At 43.1% G+C, this 16119-nt stretch overlaps 1 protein-coding gene across 1 annotated transcript; it reads left to right on the top strand.

The window, feature by feature from the left end:
* Positions 1-1411: 1411 nt before the first annotated feature.
* Positions 1412-14649, top strand: LOC144766821 (zymogen granule membrane protein 16-like). Its single transcript, XM_078650547.1, has 3 exons — positions 1412-1494; positions 11577-11709; positions 14206-14649. Exons 1-3 carry the CDS (start codon positions 1440-1442, stop codon positions 14555-14557), a joined length of 540 nt encoding a protein of 179 aa, XP_078506673.1. The 5' UTR covers positions 1412-1439; the 3' UTR covers positions 14558-14649.
* The last annotated feature ends 1470 nt before the right edge of the window (positions 14650-16119 follow it).

Genomic DNA, 16119 nt, shown 5'->3' with positions numbered 1-16119 from the left:
CGTTTGACCCTGGCTTCTTCTTTCATCTCTAGTCAGGAAACATCTGACTTATCATGGCTTTCCAACCTAGCTGACAGACCATGGGACAGGATGTGGCATTACGGCCAGCGGGCCAGAGCTGCGACTGTAGAACTGGTGAACCAGGTACGATTCCTGGCATCAGCACAACATCTTGTGATTCTGGCAAATCACTATGGGCCTAATTTATGAGGCCCTTCTGCCACCGCAGTCGCACAATGTGCCACTGGCATATTTAGAAGGCCATGTAAAGTCATGTTAAGTGGCTTTTCCAGGACGTATACATATGTGCACCTTTCATGCAGAAAACTGCTTGAAAAGGGCGTTCCCAGAAACATCCATGGCTTTTTGACATTGACCCAGATTTACGAGAAATTGATAGTCTGAGGCAGCGCCAAAAACATATGCCTCCCCAGGCGTAAGGCAGGCACAACAAGGAGAAATATCTTTAATTCTCCTTGTTTTTCCTCTTTCTATGTGTGCATTGTGCAGCACTCATAGAAAGAGGAAAAATCCCCTTGTGATTGCTTTTGTGCACAAAGGTTTCCCTCCCTGCACAAAAATAATCATCCCTACAATGCAAGCACCCTTGCTCCATGGTGCAAAGGTGCCTGTTTTGGAGCACATCAGCCCATTGTGTGCGGGCACAGGGGAAAAGTACAGAAATGCGCCATATCTAAGAGATGAGGTGCATTCCGTCCCTTTTCTTTTGCAATAGGGCAGCGCAGCAGCAAGGCCTGCTGTGCTGCCCTAAGGCAAAAAAAAAAAATGAGGTTCTTAATCTACCTGTACCTACAAAAAAAAGTGAATATGACTTTATGTAACGTAACTGATGCTCATGTAAAGCGATCCAATGTCTTCGGGCCGAGTGTGCTCTCTACAAAACTGAAAAAATAAAAAAATACATCTAACTCACCAGAGCGGTCCAACCCATCTGACTTACTATCCAACACCATCTAAATAGCGACTCCTCATCTCCTGCTTGCCTGCAACTTGTCCCATCCTGGAAAATTTACTTCCAGTCACCATCCAACCAAAGTTGACCCAAATAACTTAAAAAACAAACCTACAGCTGTAAATAATGACAATCGGACGGAGGGAGAAGACTTCTTTTAACCTTCCTTCCCACGAGAGTGTAGGATCTTGTAAGAAAGTCCCAGGAAACTCCACCCAACTAACCCTACAACCCCTTCAAGCCCTGCCAGGCCCTAATACCCACATATCACCTATCCCCTATACGTGGCCAGCATCAATCTCCTGAAGGGAGACACTTCCTCTGCTTCACTCCAAGCTGGTGCCCAGTGGATGCTTTTAAGGGTAATGTTGTACTCATGTTATAATGGCACCCTAGGCAGGTTCCTGGCACACTGTGCTGTGGAACTGTCCTAGGCCTAACTTTGGGTCCTTCTTGTCTCCACAGAATGTACGCGCTCGTGGCCTTCGCCCTGCTCACATCTCCAGTGCTATCTTCTGAGAGTAAGTATACAAGTTTCCTCTTACACTGTTCTATTCGTTGGAGGGCAGGGGTTTAGTGAAACTCAGAAATATTTTTTTTTCGGTATCTGAGGCCATAATAGTGTACATAAAATACGTTAAAATACAATAATAAAAAGCTAAAACTGGAGATATTAACATACATTCAACAAATGTGCACATAAGTGCAATATTTTTGACAAAGTAATCGTTTACTTGACAGGCAGCCCAGGATCCCTGACACTGTCACACACATCACAGAGCCAACATTGTGGGGCAAAGAGCAGTATAGGGTGCCAGATTAGTGGAGTTCCAATTTTTCATGCAATGCTTAACACTGGCATTTAGCCTGTTACTCAATGGCCCCAGGTTTAGAAAAGGGCAGTGACACAAGTCAATAACATTACTTGCCCAATAGGCCAGTTTATCTATCACCAGTAAGTACTTAAAAAACTATTCCATTAAAGGGCCAGCAGTAAGCTAGCTACTGGTTATCTAGTTATTATCGTTTATAGTTTTTGAGCTAGTTAGTGGTAAACAATTTTAGAGTTGGGGTCACTTTTTCGGACTCTGCTGTGGCTCTAGAGGTACATGTGCAGCTAGGTACTCTAACAAGGCTGCTCACCTTTTTTGCCATCCTCTTTCCTGGTTTATTTTTACATCAATCTCCATTTTATGGTCAATGAAGTGCACAAACCTATCAGCAATTATAAAGAAATGGGTGTGGCGATGGAGGTCTTCTGACCGCCCTAATAAAACCAGGCAGTTTGGGCCGCTGGGACCACAGCAACAGCCAGGGATCAGGGACCCCTGGTGGTGCTGCAGCGGTCTTGGGGCTGCAATATGCTTGGCGGGCATCCGCGGTCCTGCCAAGCATATTAAGTTTCCTTTCCACCACAGTTTCATGGCAGTGAGCCTGCCATGAAAACCACGGATGAGAGGAAACAAAGGGGCAATAAGCTGCATGCAGGGGGCACATGTTGTGCCCCACTGTGTGCATGCACCCCAGTACCTGCACGACATGGACTGCAGTAGTCCATGCCGTGCAAGTACTGATTTTAATGTTCCCATAGGGGTGCCTATTTCATAGGGAGCCCTGTGGGAACACCAGACAGGATCGCCCGCCAGACAGGAGAAAACTCCTATTCTAGCAAGCAGTTCAACCACAGGTTTGGAGGTGAAGGGAGCGGGGCTGTTCCGCTCCTGCACCACCAAACTCGTAATGAGGCCCTAAGTGTTTTGTAATAGTTGGGCAGCATTGTGTGCATTGCCGCAGCTTTCATAGAAGGAAAATCCCATAACAAAGCAGCAGTGAGGGTACAGCAATGGGAAAGCTGCGAGCTGGGTCCCTTCCTTGATCACACTGCATTAGCAGCGTTACGTTGCACCCTCCAAAAGTCTTATGAAAAGAAGTTAAAAGATTATGGGGCTGATTACGATGGTGGAAGGACCATCACTGCCGGTCCGGCGGTGGCGGTCCTTCCCACTGTGGACTGCGGATTTCCCACCACCAGATTACGATGGCAGTGGGATCCAGGCCATGACTGTGGTGGACGCAAAGAACGTCCTCCTGGGAACCGCCACAGGCAAACGTTCCTATTGCTTGGCGGAGAGGTCTGCGTTTGTAAAATGGAGGCGGTGCCTGGCAGGCACCATCCTCCAAATTACAATGCGCTCCTCCGCCAGCCTTTCCGCAGCGGGTAAACCGCAGCTGAAAGGGTGGTGGAGATTGGTGTCGGGGGTCCATTGCAGGCCTCCAATGTTGGTGGGGAGGTATTGGTGCACTGAGGGGGTAACCATGGTACCCCCGAAATTTCATTGCACCAAGTGGCAGGCACCGCGTGGTGCCTGCCACGTAGTGCAGTGAAATGTACAACATGCCTTTTTTGACACCGCAGCAGAGCTGCTGTCAGCAGCACCCGCTGCAATGTTAAAGGTGCAGGATGCGACCGCCACCGTGGCGGTCGCATCCTGATTTGGTGTGTGGAACTACCGCAGGTATTGCGGACTGTCCAGGTCTCCACCACCATGGCCGACGGACTCATGTCTGTCTGCCATCGTAATCAGCCCCTCAGTCGGCGTCGCAAGTGTGAACTTAAAAGTTAGTCATAGAAAAACATTACATTACTTACTTCCAGTTGCACATTATCATGTCAACAAAAGTAAAACAAATGAACGAATAAGAGTAATTAGTGAATAGTTTTTATAAGAGTCTAAAGCATCCAAACAGCAAGCACAGACTTAACAAAAAATACATTAAAAGCTAATGGGAATAGAAATGGGACAATGTAGCCATCCATGCAATGCCATTCGTTTATGTGCATAGCATTATAAGTAACATTGGTTCCTCCAGGAAGGGTATATGAACAATGGTACACAGAACCACAGTAGGCCCTGTGATGGTATTCATCCCAACGGAGAAGCAATACATTTATTAAATATAAAACAATTGAAGGACAGAAAGCAAAAACATATACACAATTATGTAGGTTAAAGTTTGGATGTCACCAGATTTCCAAACCCCAGGCATTTTAGTACATGGTGATATAGCCAAAAATTACTAATTAAAACACTCACAATTGAACAAGCATCACAGAAATTCAAGTGAGCCAATTTGGCGTCAAGATGCAAAGTCCTGTACATTTATGTGCAGGCCATGCGAAAACTGGCAAACCATGAAACAACTGGTTAAACAGTGGTTGAAGTGGGTTGACCCAATGCCCAATTTTTCTCTACGTCTTTTAGTCCTTTTTTGAAGAATTGTACATGAGGTAGCCAAAAACACCAATGCCAGCTTGGAGTTGTGTAAAAATAAAGACACAATAGGGAGAGCAAGTAACATTGAAAGCAGACTGGGAGGCAGTTATTGCTGTCAATCATGTAACAAATGGCTAGTGAGATTGACTTGACCATACTGAAGAAGGCCTTTTCAGATGAAATCAGCACAACGCTGTCTCCATAGAGGAGGCAGGAAGAGAGAACCGAATGTGGACGGCACCTCAGGTGCAGTCCTCCTGTCGCACCTACTGTCACACCGCCATGGCAACTGCCAAGCTGTATACGTACGTGCTGTTGCAAACACAACATGGTTGCTCAGATTGTGCCTTTTAATTTTGGACATCTATCAGCTTCGCCCACATTTACATTTGATTTCCATTATTCTAATAGAGGTGACAAACTCTCTTCAGTCACCCGCATCAGAAATTTCGGTCAACTAATGGTGTTAGGAGTCCTACTCTGATTTTCTGGGGATGCTCTTTTTTGGGTTGTATGGAAAGTCTGTCTACTTGTATCACCCAAAAGTTATATTTTCAAATTCCATATTTCACAGGTATGAAGTCATACCCATGACTAGTTTCCATAATTCACAGAAATTTTATCATCCCCATTTATTATGGCTGTCACCAATAGGGATGGTGCGGGAGGGGTGCTGGAACCTTAGTACCTGTGTCTTCCCATTAGCAGTGTCTCTAAGCATGACAGTGGATTGGAATGGAAAGCTTCAAAACACATCGCTCAGCCTCATACTTGCATTTGTTTGGTTACCCTTTCCTCCAGTATAGCCCTGTTCTTATCTAACATATTGTTTCAATAGCCATTCAAGGGCCTCATTACAAGGACCCCAGATTTGTGCCTGTTAAGTCTGCCCACAGGAAACCTGTTAACGGGGTACCAGTAATGCAGGTGGGAGGCGGAGTTACTATAAATTACAGGTTGACTCCTGCAGTTCCCCTGAGAAATGAGGAATTACCAGGGAATCAGCAATTTTAGGTTCCTGTCCAACAGTAAATCCTCATTTTGCCTAGACTTACACTTTGAAATTCCTTCTGGTTTAAGTAGCACAATCTCTGGGTAAAGTAAACAGATTCACTGTGTTCCTGCAGACCTTGTATTTCTCATATTGCCTGTGTCACTGAAATTAAGTGTCCACCAGTAATGATGGCCTTGTGTTTGAAAAAAAGACATCTTTCTTCATGCTCATTGAACCCAAGTAGGCTAATGCATAACATGAATTAACAAGTATTTTTATGTGAAGTCATAGGGTGCCGCTTGTTTGATTCACACCTCTAGCTCTACTCAAGTGTAGGGGAGTTGGAATAATGGACAAGACACAGAGAAAAGTAGGGAACAAAAAAGGGGGAACAGAGCGGTGGAAGAAGCCATCTGGATGTATAGTTATTAGGCCTCAAAAAATCTACTTGCTCACTCACTTGTTGTGGCAGTCAGATTTTATCAGGGAGAGCTACTTTAGGGCCTACTTATCCATTCTTTAAAGAGAGGTGGAGCTTGCAAAGAACAGGTGGTTGTTCTGTTCATTCAGAAAGTGACGAAACAATAAAATTGCCTTTAAATCTTGTTTTTATCTTGTGACATTTGCTTTGCATTAAAAGACAGAGGTCAAATGTCGCTTATGTCTGCTTACAAATTGCTGCTTATTTTATACTGGAAATTTGGTATTCACTTTTCTTTCTCTGACTGCAAAGTTAGAGGATTTTGCAAAGTGAACTGTCTGACAAGACGGGAAGAAAAGACAGTTTGAAATGAAAGGCTATAGGAGGTCAGTTTTTTTTCTAACAGCTTTTAAATAGCTTGTGTAGGAAATGTACAAATATTTCGAAAAAATAGGAGTTAGGAAAGCACTTTTTTGGTAATTCTCAAGTATGATGGGAACAAAGGTTTTAATAGGATCAAAAGAAATCAGAACACTTTATTTGGTGATCTGCAAAAGATAAATGTTTGCGGAAACCTAATTTTCGACTCATTATTGCTGGTGATAATACTGCATGTCAGTTGGAAACTTTGTAACAATTTTAATAGAAAATGTGCAGTCTTTATAGGGCAGTGCACTACAACAACATGCTTAAGTAATATAATAGAAGTGAGAGTTATTAAACATGAACTGTGAAACATTCTGGCCCCCACCCTGATGACAATGCTATTAGTGAACTTAGCGGCAAGTCAGGGGTCATGTGTACCCTACATGTGGGCTAGATTCTTGCTATACGTGAAGCAATGTTTAGTCTATTAAATCCAACAAAATATATTTTTACAGCAGACCAGCTAAGTTCACATATTTGAAGGTGTTCATATGTGATAATGAAGAAAAAGGCAATTCAGTGAAATAAAATGTGTACATAGAATTACAGAATTTGAGACCAGTTTATGGGCCAAAAGCATTACAGTTAAGTCACGTGGAATATTCAAGCCGAAATTCTAAATAAGCTTGATTCGATATGGCAATTTGATTCATAAAAGCATACAGAAAAAGAAAACAATATACAATATTCAAGTTAAAAACTGATAAAACTAATAAATACCCATACTATTCAGGTAAAGCAGACAATGTGCAATATTCAAATCACTAAACCTGCAGGTCTGGCAACATTGTTATGATTTTTCCAGGCCTGGTTATCCCCAAATGCTAATATGGCACAGAACAGCACGTAAGTGAGTTTGAGGGCTGCTTTGGCCCAGCAGGTACGAGCAGGAGTGGTAACATGGAAATGCAGGGAAGAATGTGGCCAAAAAGCTACACCATTTCCAGGCAGTTTTAAAAGGACTCGTAGGAAGTACTAATAATAAAATCCAAGGCTGCTGCGTGATGCTCATCTTATACAGGAGGGTTGGGAAGTCTTCCTCTCAAGAAAAGCCTGAAACCATGGGCCAAATTGTGCATTTAAAGCACAATTTTCAATTATCTTGACTAAAAGGCAGGGGTTGTATACCCAGTTCTAAAGAAGCATGCATGAAACATTCGAATACAATACTTTTATGGTGTGCCTAATTAAACTGCCCATCCTCAGAGATTTCAATTTCCCTAAATCGTGCATAGATTTTATGAACAGTTCACATACACTGGGTATACAATTTATAAAATATGAGAGCATGCCACTCCTGTCCATATCTGATTTCATTATTATAGGTGACTTCAGGTGTCTAGCCACCTGCAATAAAGAAATGATAGAGCTGTTCAACTGTAATCTAAAGTTATTAAAGTTGATAATTTGTGTTTGCCTGCTGACAGAGCTAGCAGCCAAACTGAAAGGTAAGATGTTGAGGATCTTGCAGCTGCAGTTTACACAAAACAGCAAACATGAAACTGGCTTTTCTTTCATCGGATCCATTTTTCATACAAGTAACAGCGATGAGCAAAAAGGAGATATTTAATGGAACATATTTAGTTTTTGCACAATGAGGGCCATTACAGTAATAACAGAACTGCACATTGGGAGTCCCATCATTTTAAAAATCTGATTAACAATAAACTGTATTAATATCTTTTTTGCAAAATGCTTCTCACTGCTTTTTAATGTGTTTAATTTGACGCTAAATTCAGCTTTTATTCTTCAAGTCTGCAACTATACTATCTCATTCATATTAAAGTGCTAGACTCTAAGGATTTAAGTGGTTTATAAGAAAGGTGACGGAGTGACCATGTATTATAAGAAATAAAATAACCTCTGCCATACATTTTAAGGATATTGAAAGTCACCTTGGAGTTCCATAACCTTATAAACAAACTCCTTGGTGACATGCAATATCCTTATAATGCACAGCACTGGGCACATTAATCCATAAATATTGGCCTCCTGACATTCTTCAGGGTATATGTAGCATCCTTCTTCACTTCTTCTTTCCATCTTCTTATATATCCCCATCTTGCTCCTGCCATATTGTATTTTAGCCATATATTATTGCTATTTACATGGAGTGTTCAGACTAGGGAAATGAAAACGTACACAGATCTCATACTAAGTGGCCAGCAGAGCTGTTCCTCAATTTAGACTAGCCTCATAGATTCAGAAGCTAGTGCTCCCATATTGCCCCAGACAGCAGCCATATCCATATGTTAAGGCAATTTTACAAGCACTTGCTTCCGATAGCAGAACTGTAAATAAGGCGATACAACATATTATTAATAGATAGGTTGAAATACAACCACATGAACCTTCAAATAACAGTTGCAGCACGATGTCACCTCCAGGTCACCAAAAAATACTCATTAAATGCCACTTTCAAATATAATATGGACCTACAATATGTTTGTCTCCACATATCAGCTTGTCATCTTCTGAACGAGAGCACATTCGTTTCTCAAATACCAGCTTTGTTTTGGGTTGATCAGAACTCAAATCCTACAGAAAAGGGTTTAGATTTGTAATCTAACATTTTGCCACGTAAACCAGATTTTTATTGCAAACAAACCCATTAATTTTGTTTCAAATATTATCTTGCATTTTCATTGATTATTCACATGCATTACTGCACCCCCTTGGATAGAGTGTGATTCACATTCCCATGTAGCAAATTCACATGTCGAGGGGCCCATAAGATGCTAGTGATGGCCACCAAATGCCAGTGATGCCCTCCTGGTGCCAGGGTGTGTATGAATAAAATGAGTGTTAGAACTGGGGATCTCTAGTTGGTAATGGTTTGTGCCTTTATTAACACAGATACCCTTGCTTCTAGTCAGAGTAAAGGGGCTACACTCCTAAAATGACCCCTGCTCAACCCTGTGGTAGCTTGGCACATGCAGGAAGGCTTATCTCAGAGGCAGTGTGTAAAGCATTTGTGAACACATACAGTAATACAGTGAAAACATTACAGATGGACACCACACAGGGTTATAAAAATAAGTATTCTTTATATAGACTTAACACAAGACCCAAACGACAAAAATCCACAATTCAGTATTAAGAAAATATTTTAAGATGGTAGAAATAACTTAGTTCACTTTAGATCGTAAATGCATAACGTTTCTCACAAAGTACTTTTGGATGCATCACGCAAGATAAACAAAAGATTCGCAGGGAGAACGATACGTCTGATCCTTGCTTTGGGGGAGGCGATGCATCTGTTCCTCAGTGCTTGCGCAAAGTAGGCGTTGCGTCTGTTCCTTAACAGAGAGGAGGTGATGTGACGATCTTGTGGTGCGGCCCAGTTGCGATGCGACAAGATGGCGCCTTGATGCGATGTGACGATCTGGTGTGATGTGAGAAGATGGCGCCCTTGATGCAATGCGAGGACTTGACGGCGATGCATGCACGCCCAACGGCCGTGCGGCGACTCTGTAACTTGGGAGCCACGACAGACCCTGCGACACGCTTCTCCGGTGATGCAACGGCGACCCTTGCGGTAGCGACACACTTCTCCGATGATGCGACGGCGACAGCTGCAGATGCGACACGCTTCTTCTCATTGAGTCACGCTTCCAGCTCCCAACAACACGCAGGCTTCTGCAGACAGAATTCCCAGCAAGGAAATTCAGGGGGAGCCGGTGGTGAAGTCTTGTATCCCTGAGAATTTAGCAGGAGGCAAGTACAGTTCATATTCTTGGAGATTCTTCTTCAAGATGATGAAAGTTGCAAATAAAAGTCTTTCTCCTTTCCTTGGCAATAAAGAAACCACTGCAGGCGGCCAACCCCAGAAAGCAACACACTGGTACAGGGGAAGTCAAAGCTCCTGCAGATTCTCTGGTTCTTCTCCTTGGCAAAAGGTCTGTCTTGATGACCATAAGTGATCTAAAGTTCTGGGGTCTAGGTCCCCCTTTTTATACACACAAATCATTTGTCTCTGAAGGCAGAGAGTGTCTGTACCTAGTCCAAACCAGTTCTGGGTGCATTCTGCCAGTGCACAACTTCTTCCTTTGTCAGTGTGGGCCAGGGTCATCAGACGCACCACAGGAGGTGGAGCCAGCATTGTGGAAGGCAGGCACAGCCCTATTCAGGCCCAGGTGCTACTCCTCTCACCACTCCCAATGCAGATAGGTCTATCCAGCCTAGTGCTGACTCACCCTGCCTCCTGGAGCGACCCCAGGCCCTGTCAGTCACAAATCAGACATGCAATACACAACCTATCAGAGGCAGGCTGCATACTAAATTAGTTTTTACACCATGTTCCCTGGGTCAGTCAGGATTATGAGATGTTATAATCACACTGCCCATTCAGGCCTAATGGGACAGGTAGCCTTGCAATAGTGAAAAAAGAAATAGGCTGTAATTCACTATCAGGACATGCCACACACATCAGGGCATGTCATACATTTCACATACAATGCACCCTGCCCTAGGGCCTACCTTAAGGGTGGCTAACATGAATGAAAAGGGAAGGTTTAGGGACTGGTAAGTGGGTGCATTTACCAAGTCGACATGGCAGTACTAGACTGCACACAGGCTCTGCAATGGCAGGCCTGAGGCTCACTTTACAAACGGCTTCTGTGGGTGGCACAATCAGTGGTGCAAGCCCATTAGCAGCATTTGATCTACAGGCCATGGGCACACATGGCGCACTGTACTAGGTCTGACAAGTAAACCAAATAAGCAAATTATGGAGTCACTAATCCATTCCATCAATTTAATATAGGGAGCACTTACACTGTGGCACTGAATAGCAGAGGCACAGCGCCAAAAGTATCTAAAACCAGCAGAACATATCAAAAGTAAGGAGACAACAGCAAAAAATAGAAGGGAGACTCACACCAATGGTACCAGGTCTAACAATGAGTAACCAGCATATACCAGTGACTTTTGTTGTCTTTTTCTCTTTGCCCCTCACTTGATTTTTCTCTTTTGTTCTGTTTTACTATTATTTCCACAACAATGTTTATTTATCTTGCTCTTACCACTTTACTCTTTCGTTTTTTTCCCCTTTCCTCCCTCTAGGATTTTACATTGCATACCTTCATGCAGGACCCAGCAGCACCTCCTTTCTATAATTTTCTGTAGGGCTGTCCTCTCGTTAGGTTCTTGGAGTGCCTACTTCGCAGGGGTCCTCTCTGTTTAGGCTCTTACAGGGTTTCCGCTCTGTAGGTTGTTGCAGGGCTTCCCTCTCCCTCTGTTCTTCAAGGGCTTCCCTGGTAGGGTTCCCTCTCTCCATGTTGTTGCAGGGCTTCTTTCTCTAGGTTCTTACATGGCTTTCCTGTCTCTAGGTTGTTGCAGGGTTCACTTACTCTAGGTTTTTGCATGTTTTCCCCATCTCTGGATTGTTGCAGGGCTTCCCTTTACCTCAGCTTCTGTAGCAGCAAACTTTTAGGTGGTAATTCAGCTAATCCTGGTTGACTCCTTGTATCCTGTTTTGTCTTTCAGTCAAGACTCGCCAGTCTTCACACAGCGGAGAGTTCGGAGGGGGAGCTGGTGTTCCATTCACTACCTCTGGTGAGCACTTGAATGGGCCAATCACAGGCCTGCGTATCCGCGAGAGCACCAGTTACATCCTTGGGTAAGAGCTATGTTTTTAAACCACTCTCCCACTACCAAAAGTACACAATGGAGCAATCTCCAGCTAACTTTCAACCTTAAAGATTTTGTTGCATGATTTTTTTTTACAATTTAGTCTGCTGACCTAGGACTCATCAATCAATTACCAAAAACATATGGTAGAAGGTTTTTCCTTTGGGAACCTTGAAGCTATACTTTCCTTCGTTGATGCAGATGTTAGGAAAGTGAAACGATTTCTTCCCTTCTTTTCCCTTGTACACAAAGTAAATGGTGGTCTGTTTTGCGGGATCATGAGGTGCCCAGTTTCTTGGTCCCGGCTAAAAGGGGTTGCAGTCTAGGATAATTGACAGAGAATAGATTAGATTTCTAAATCTTGATAGATGTGTTCCTGTTCCGCCCCAGGCCTCCATGAAATCCATGTGTAAACCTTGGGTGGATTTCTTGTCCTCGAATCAATGGAAGTGCCACCTTTGGAATGATTACCAGAAATCCTGTTGCTGGTTTTACCCCTCTAAAGGCATTCATTTGGTAGTGCTTTGCCGAATACCCCATTAGATAGTTTGGAGACTTTTGGAGAGATGGGAGCGTGGGAGGGGATTGTGTGTCTTCAGTGTTTTCAATTCTATCTTGAAGGTTTGTGTCTGCATTCTCACATCCACGTGAACCAGAAAGTTCTTCTTCTGCTCCAGAACAAACCAGAGCAACTACAAAAATGTGCTCTGTCCACAGTAGTGAGAATAAGTATGGAGAGGACCAGATTACAAGTGCATGTTCCCGGGAAAACAAAATGACAGTCCTTACATCAACTTTGAGTGGATGTTCCAAATGAGCTATTCTTTGGTCTGAAAGCAGCCTGAAGCTGAAACTCTTGAGTCACTTAGACAAGGTGTAGCGGTTTAATTTGCACAATTGGACATGTTTGCTGAAAAACAATAAACTCTATTGGCTCTCTATACGAGTATGGCGGAGTGATATCCCTGAGGGGCGGTGGAAGAGAATGGGAAAACCACTCCAAAGCACTGGATCTGAAACCACCAGAGCCGTTTTTACGGGGTGCGGATCTGCAGTTGGTAAATCCGTGACTCAAGAGAGGCAGGGGTCGCAAGCAGAATCCCAGCCAGGCCCCTTCCACCCCCTATAGCACACGAGGGACCAAATAAAACTCCTGCTGACAGCCAGGCCACTGGCCCCTCCTAGACCCCAAGCCAAGCTTCCTTCCCTACATTTTCCACAGGATCAGAGCAGGGGGTAAACAAAAGCAAGTTCATCCTGGGGATCAGGGTAAACTAGCGGAAAATAATGCAGTTATTCTCTGCCTATGTTGTTCCTCCCCATTACAAGGACAAAAGTTCATGAGAGATGCACTTGGGTTTGGGGAAACTGTCCAGAATCCGTTATCTGGGCTCACAGTAGCTTCAAACCTAAATCCAGCCAACTTGTAATGATGAGCATATTGGATTAACCAGGCAAGAGCGGTATATTCATACACTCGTCTTATTATATCTTACTAAACTCAGGCATGAAATAGATAGATACCAAGCATAAATGAACACTGTACAGTAAACAACAAATCTAGGACATTAGCAGCATAACAACATGAACGTTAAATAACTGAGGCACACCTATGTGACTATAGGTGAGGCCATCCCTGATCACACCTGACTGAAGGCAACCCTTCAAGATGGATGAAAGTGAACAGCCTTGAAGTAGAGCCCGGATGGAAAAGCCTAGAGTCCACACCTGCTGCTCAGGCCAGCCCCAGCCCGGCAATAAGTATGGTGGTGCGGGACATAATTGTGGAGTACATGAGTGAACCTTGTGGTCTTAACTTTCTGCACTTTATACTTGGGCTTCCGTTCAACCATTTCACTCTCTCCCCTCCTCTCCAGTGTGTCAGCATGAGACTCCTGCCCATGCAGAGAAACTGAAGCCCTTTTAAATCACACCAACACTGAAGATCTACAGCTTGGCGTTCACCCGGAAGTTGTACAAGGAGATCTGAAACTGAGTAGGGTTATGAGAGGACCAGAAGCTGCTCAAGGGCTTGTCCATGAGGTAGAAGGAGCTACCAGAGAGTGGGAACTAAACCAGCAACCAATGGCACAGACCGCTCTGAATCTAGCAGGAGAGTGAACAGTACAAGACTACCCTACCACCTTTGGATAATAGGGCTGAAAGTCCAGCATACTGGGAGGCAATCAGAGTTATTCTTCCATATAATTCTGTAATGGTTTATTTATCGAAAATGAAGGCTGCAGACAGATACACCATATTTAGTAAGGACTGTGATGAGGAGAGTAAAACTCACAGTAATGCTTGGTACCTGCAAGTAAAAAGTGACTTAAAAAACACTTTCCACTTACGTAGTGATGTTTTTTAAATTTACGAAACGTGCTTACACATTAATTGTTCAGGTATGGACTCTGTGCTGGCTCTAGAGAGATGATGCAACAATAATCTAGTAATGTTTTCTGTTCTCTCTTTGCTCTGTCTCCAGAATCCAAATCCGGTTCGGCTACATTTGGAGTCAGGTATACGGCAGCACCTCAAGTTCTTACCTGGAGGTCACTCTCAGCTATGGAGAACACATCACACAAGTTTCCGGGAAGTACAGCTCCTACGTCAACGAGCTGATATTTCTGACCAACAAGGGCCGCATGTTCCGCTTTGGCCAGCCCTCTGGCTCTTGCTTTAACCTCTTCCCACTCCACAGCAACACTTTTCTGCGCTACATCAGCGGGCGCTACTCAGGCTCCCTCATCACCAGTATAGGGTTCCATTGGGATAGGCCCCATGGTTATGTATCTGGCCTGAACGGTACCGGCGTGGTCCAGATTCAGGCACCATAAGGCTGACAAATACCCTAGCCATCTTCTTGATTAACAATTTCTTATGGAGAAAATTCAATAAAACTCAATAAAATTAAACTGTAGCATCCTGACCATGAACGCCCTGTCTTTATTTGGTCTCTTTCTCTCTATTATGTGTGGAAGGTTCAGCACAGAGTATGAAGTAGGAGACCTTTCACTTGACCTGCTAAATTATCCTTTTTCCTCGAACTATGAGTCCTTGGGAATCATGGGAAGCTTTATGTTGATAAATGATGTTCTGTGCTATGTGACACATTCAGCTAGCCCTTTCAGCTAGGTGTTGGGTAATCAGGTTAGTGGCACATTTACCCCTACTAAATGTTACAAACCGAATAGCTGCAGAGAGAAAGGCTAGTAATAATCTATATCTCAGATATTTCCTAAATAACTTAGGAACCTCTGGTGGCTTTTTGCGGCTAGGACAGTTTTGCTGTACGAACGTTCTTTTGCTGGCTTGTTTGGCATATTTTCTTGACAAAAAATTACAGCAATGGTTGCTGGCCATGTTGACACTGAGAATGCCATTGTACACACAGACACACATATTTTTTATCATGAGTTAAAGGGATGTAATAATTAGGTGAAAATGTTGATTAACACAAACCGTTTTAAAGAATAAAACCATTGAAATTCACCAGTTATAGTTATCTCAAGTAACTAGAACTCGCAGTTGTCCTCACTACTTATTGTTACCAATACCTAAAAGAGACATACAGTGGGCTTTTCTTCCACCCCGAGGAGTATTTCTTCTTTCATGACATTCTACTTGTCACATCATTCCATCTTCCAAGAAGTGCTGTGATTACATCTAAAAAGCCAACTCAATTATGTACCTTCTATATATACGCTCTATCGGTCAGTACTCCTTTTGACATTTTTTCTCCAGTATTGACAAACGCAATAGGGCAGGCTTTAATGTGATAAAGAGGAGGTGCACTGGCACACTAAAGACTGATCTATTGGCGTTGTGAGTGTGTTCTGCACAGACACACAGAACACCGTTGTGCTAGCACTCTGCTTTCTACCTCCTATAGCAAAATCGTTTGTACAAAACATATATAGTTGCCATCAGCAGAAAATTAAGCCATATGTACATACTCACTGTAATCACAAAGCATTCTTTTTTTTAATTCTGCGCATCACACTTTTCTTTTGTTAATATTGGCTTCAGTTTCAAATGTACCCCAGGTTCACCCTGCAAGGGTCTGGGAAAAACATTTAATATGTTTGTGTCTCACTAGAAGCTATGTTAGATTTATTATATCAGACACACTTTAGGAATATTAGAAACTTTGGGCAGCCTCTTGAGAACAGTGACTATTAAATACGTGCTGCTTTGAAAACACTGGCAGCAATCAAAATGGAAATCTGAGTGAACAATGACACAATTCTTCTTTTTGCAGAGAATTCATGTCTATCATATTTGATTTTCATTTAAGTATGTACTGTTTTGTTTTCTGCCATAGACTAAAGCTACTATCCAGCACATAAGCTATAGTTGTTGGCATATTATGAAGGAAATTGTCACCTTGAAATACAGT

The sequence above is a fragment of the Lissotriton helveticus genome, chromosome 7 (genome assembly GCF_964261635.1).
Source record: "Lissotriton helveticus chromosome 7, aLisHel1.1, whole genome shotgun sequence".
Classification (NCBI taxonomy): Eukaryota; Metazoa; Chordata; class Amphibia; order Caudata; family Salamandridae; genus Lissotriton; species Lissotriton helveticus.
This window is presented reverse-complemented; position numbering and strand designations above follow the sequence as displayed.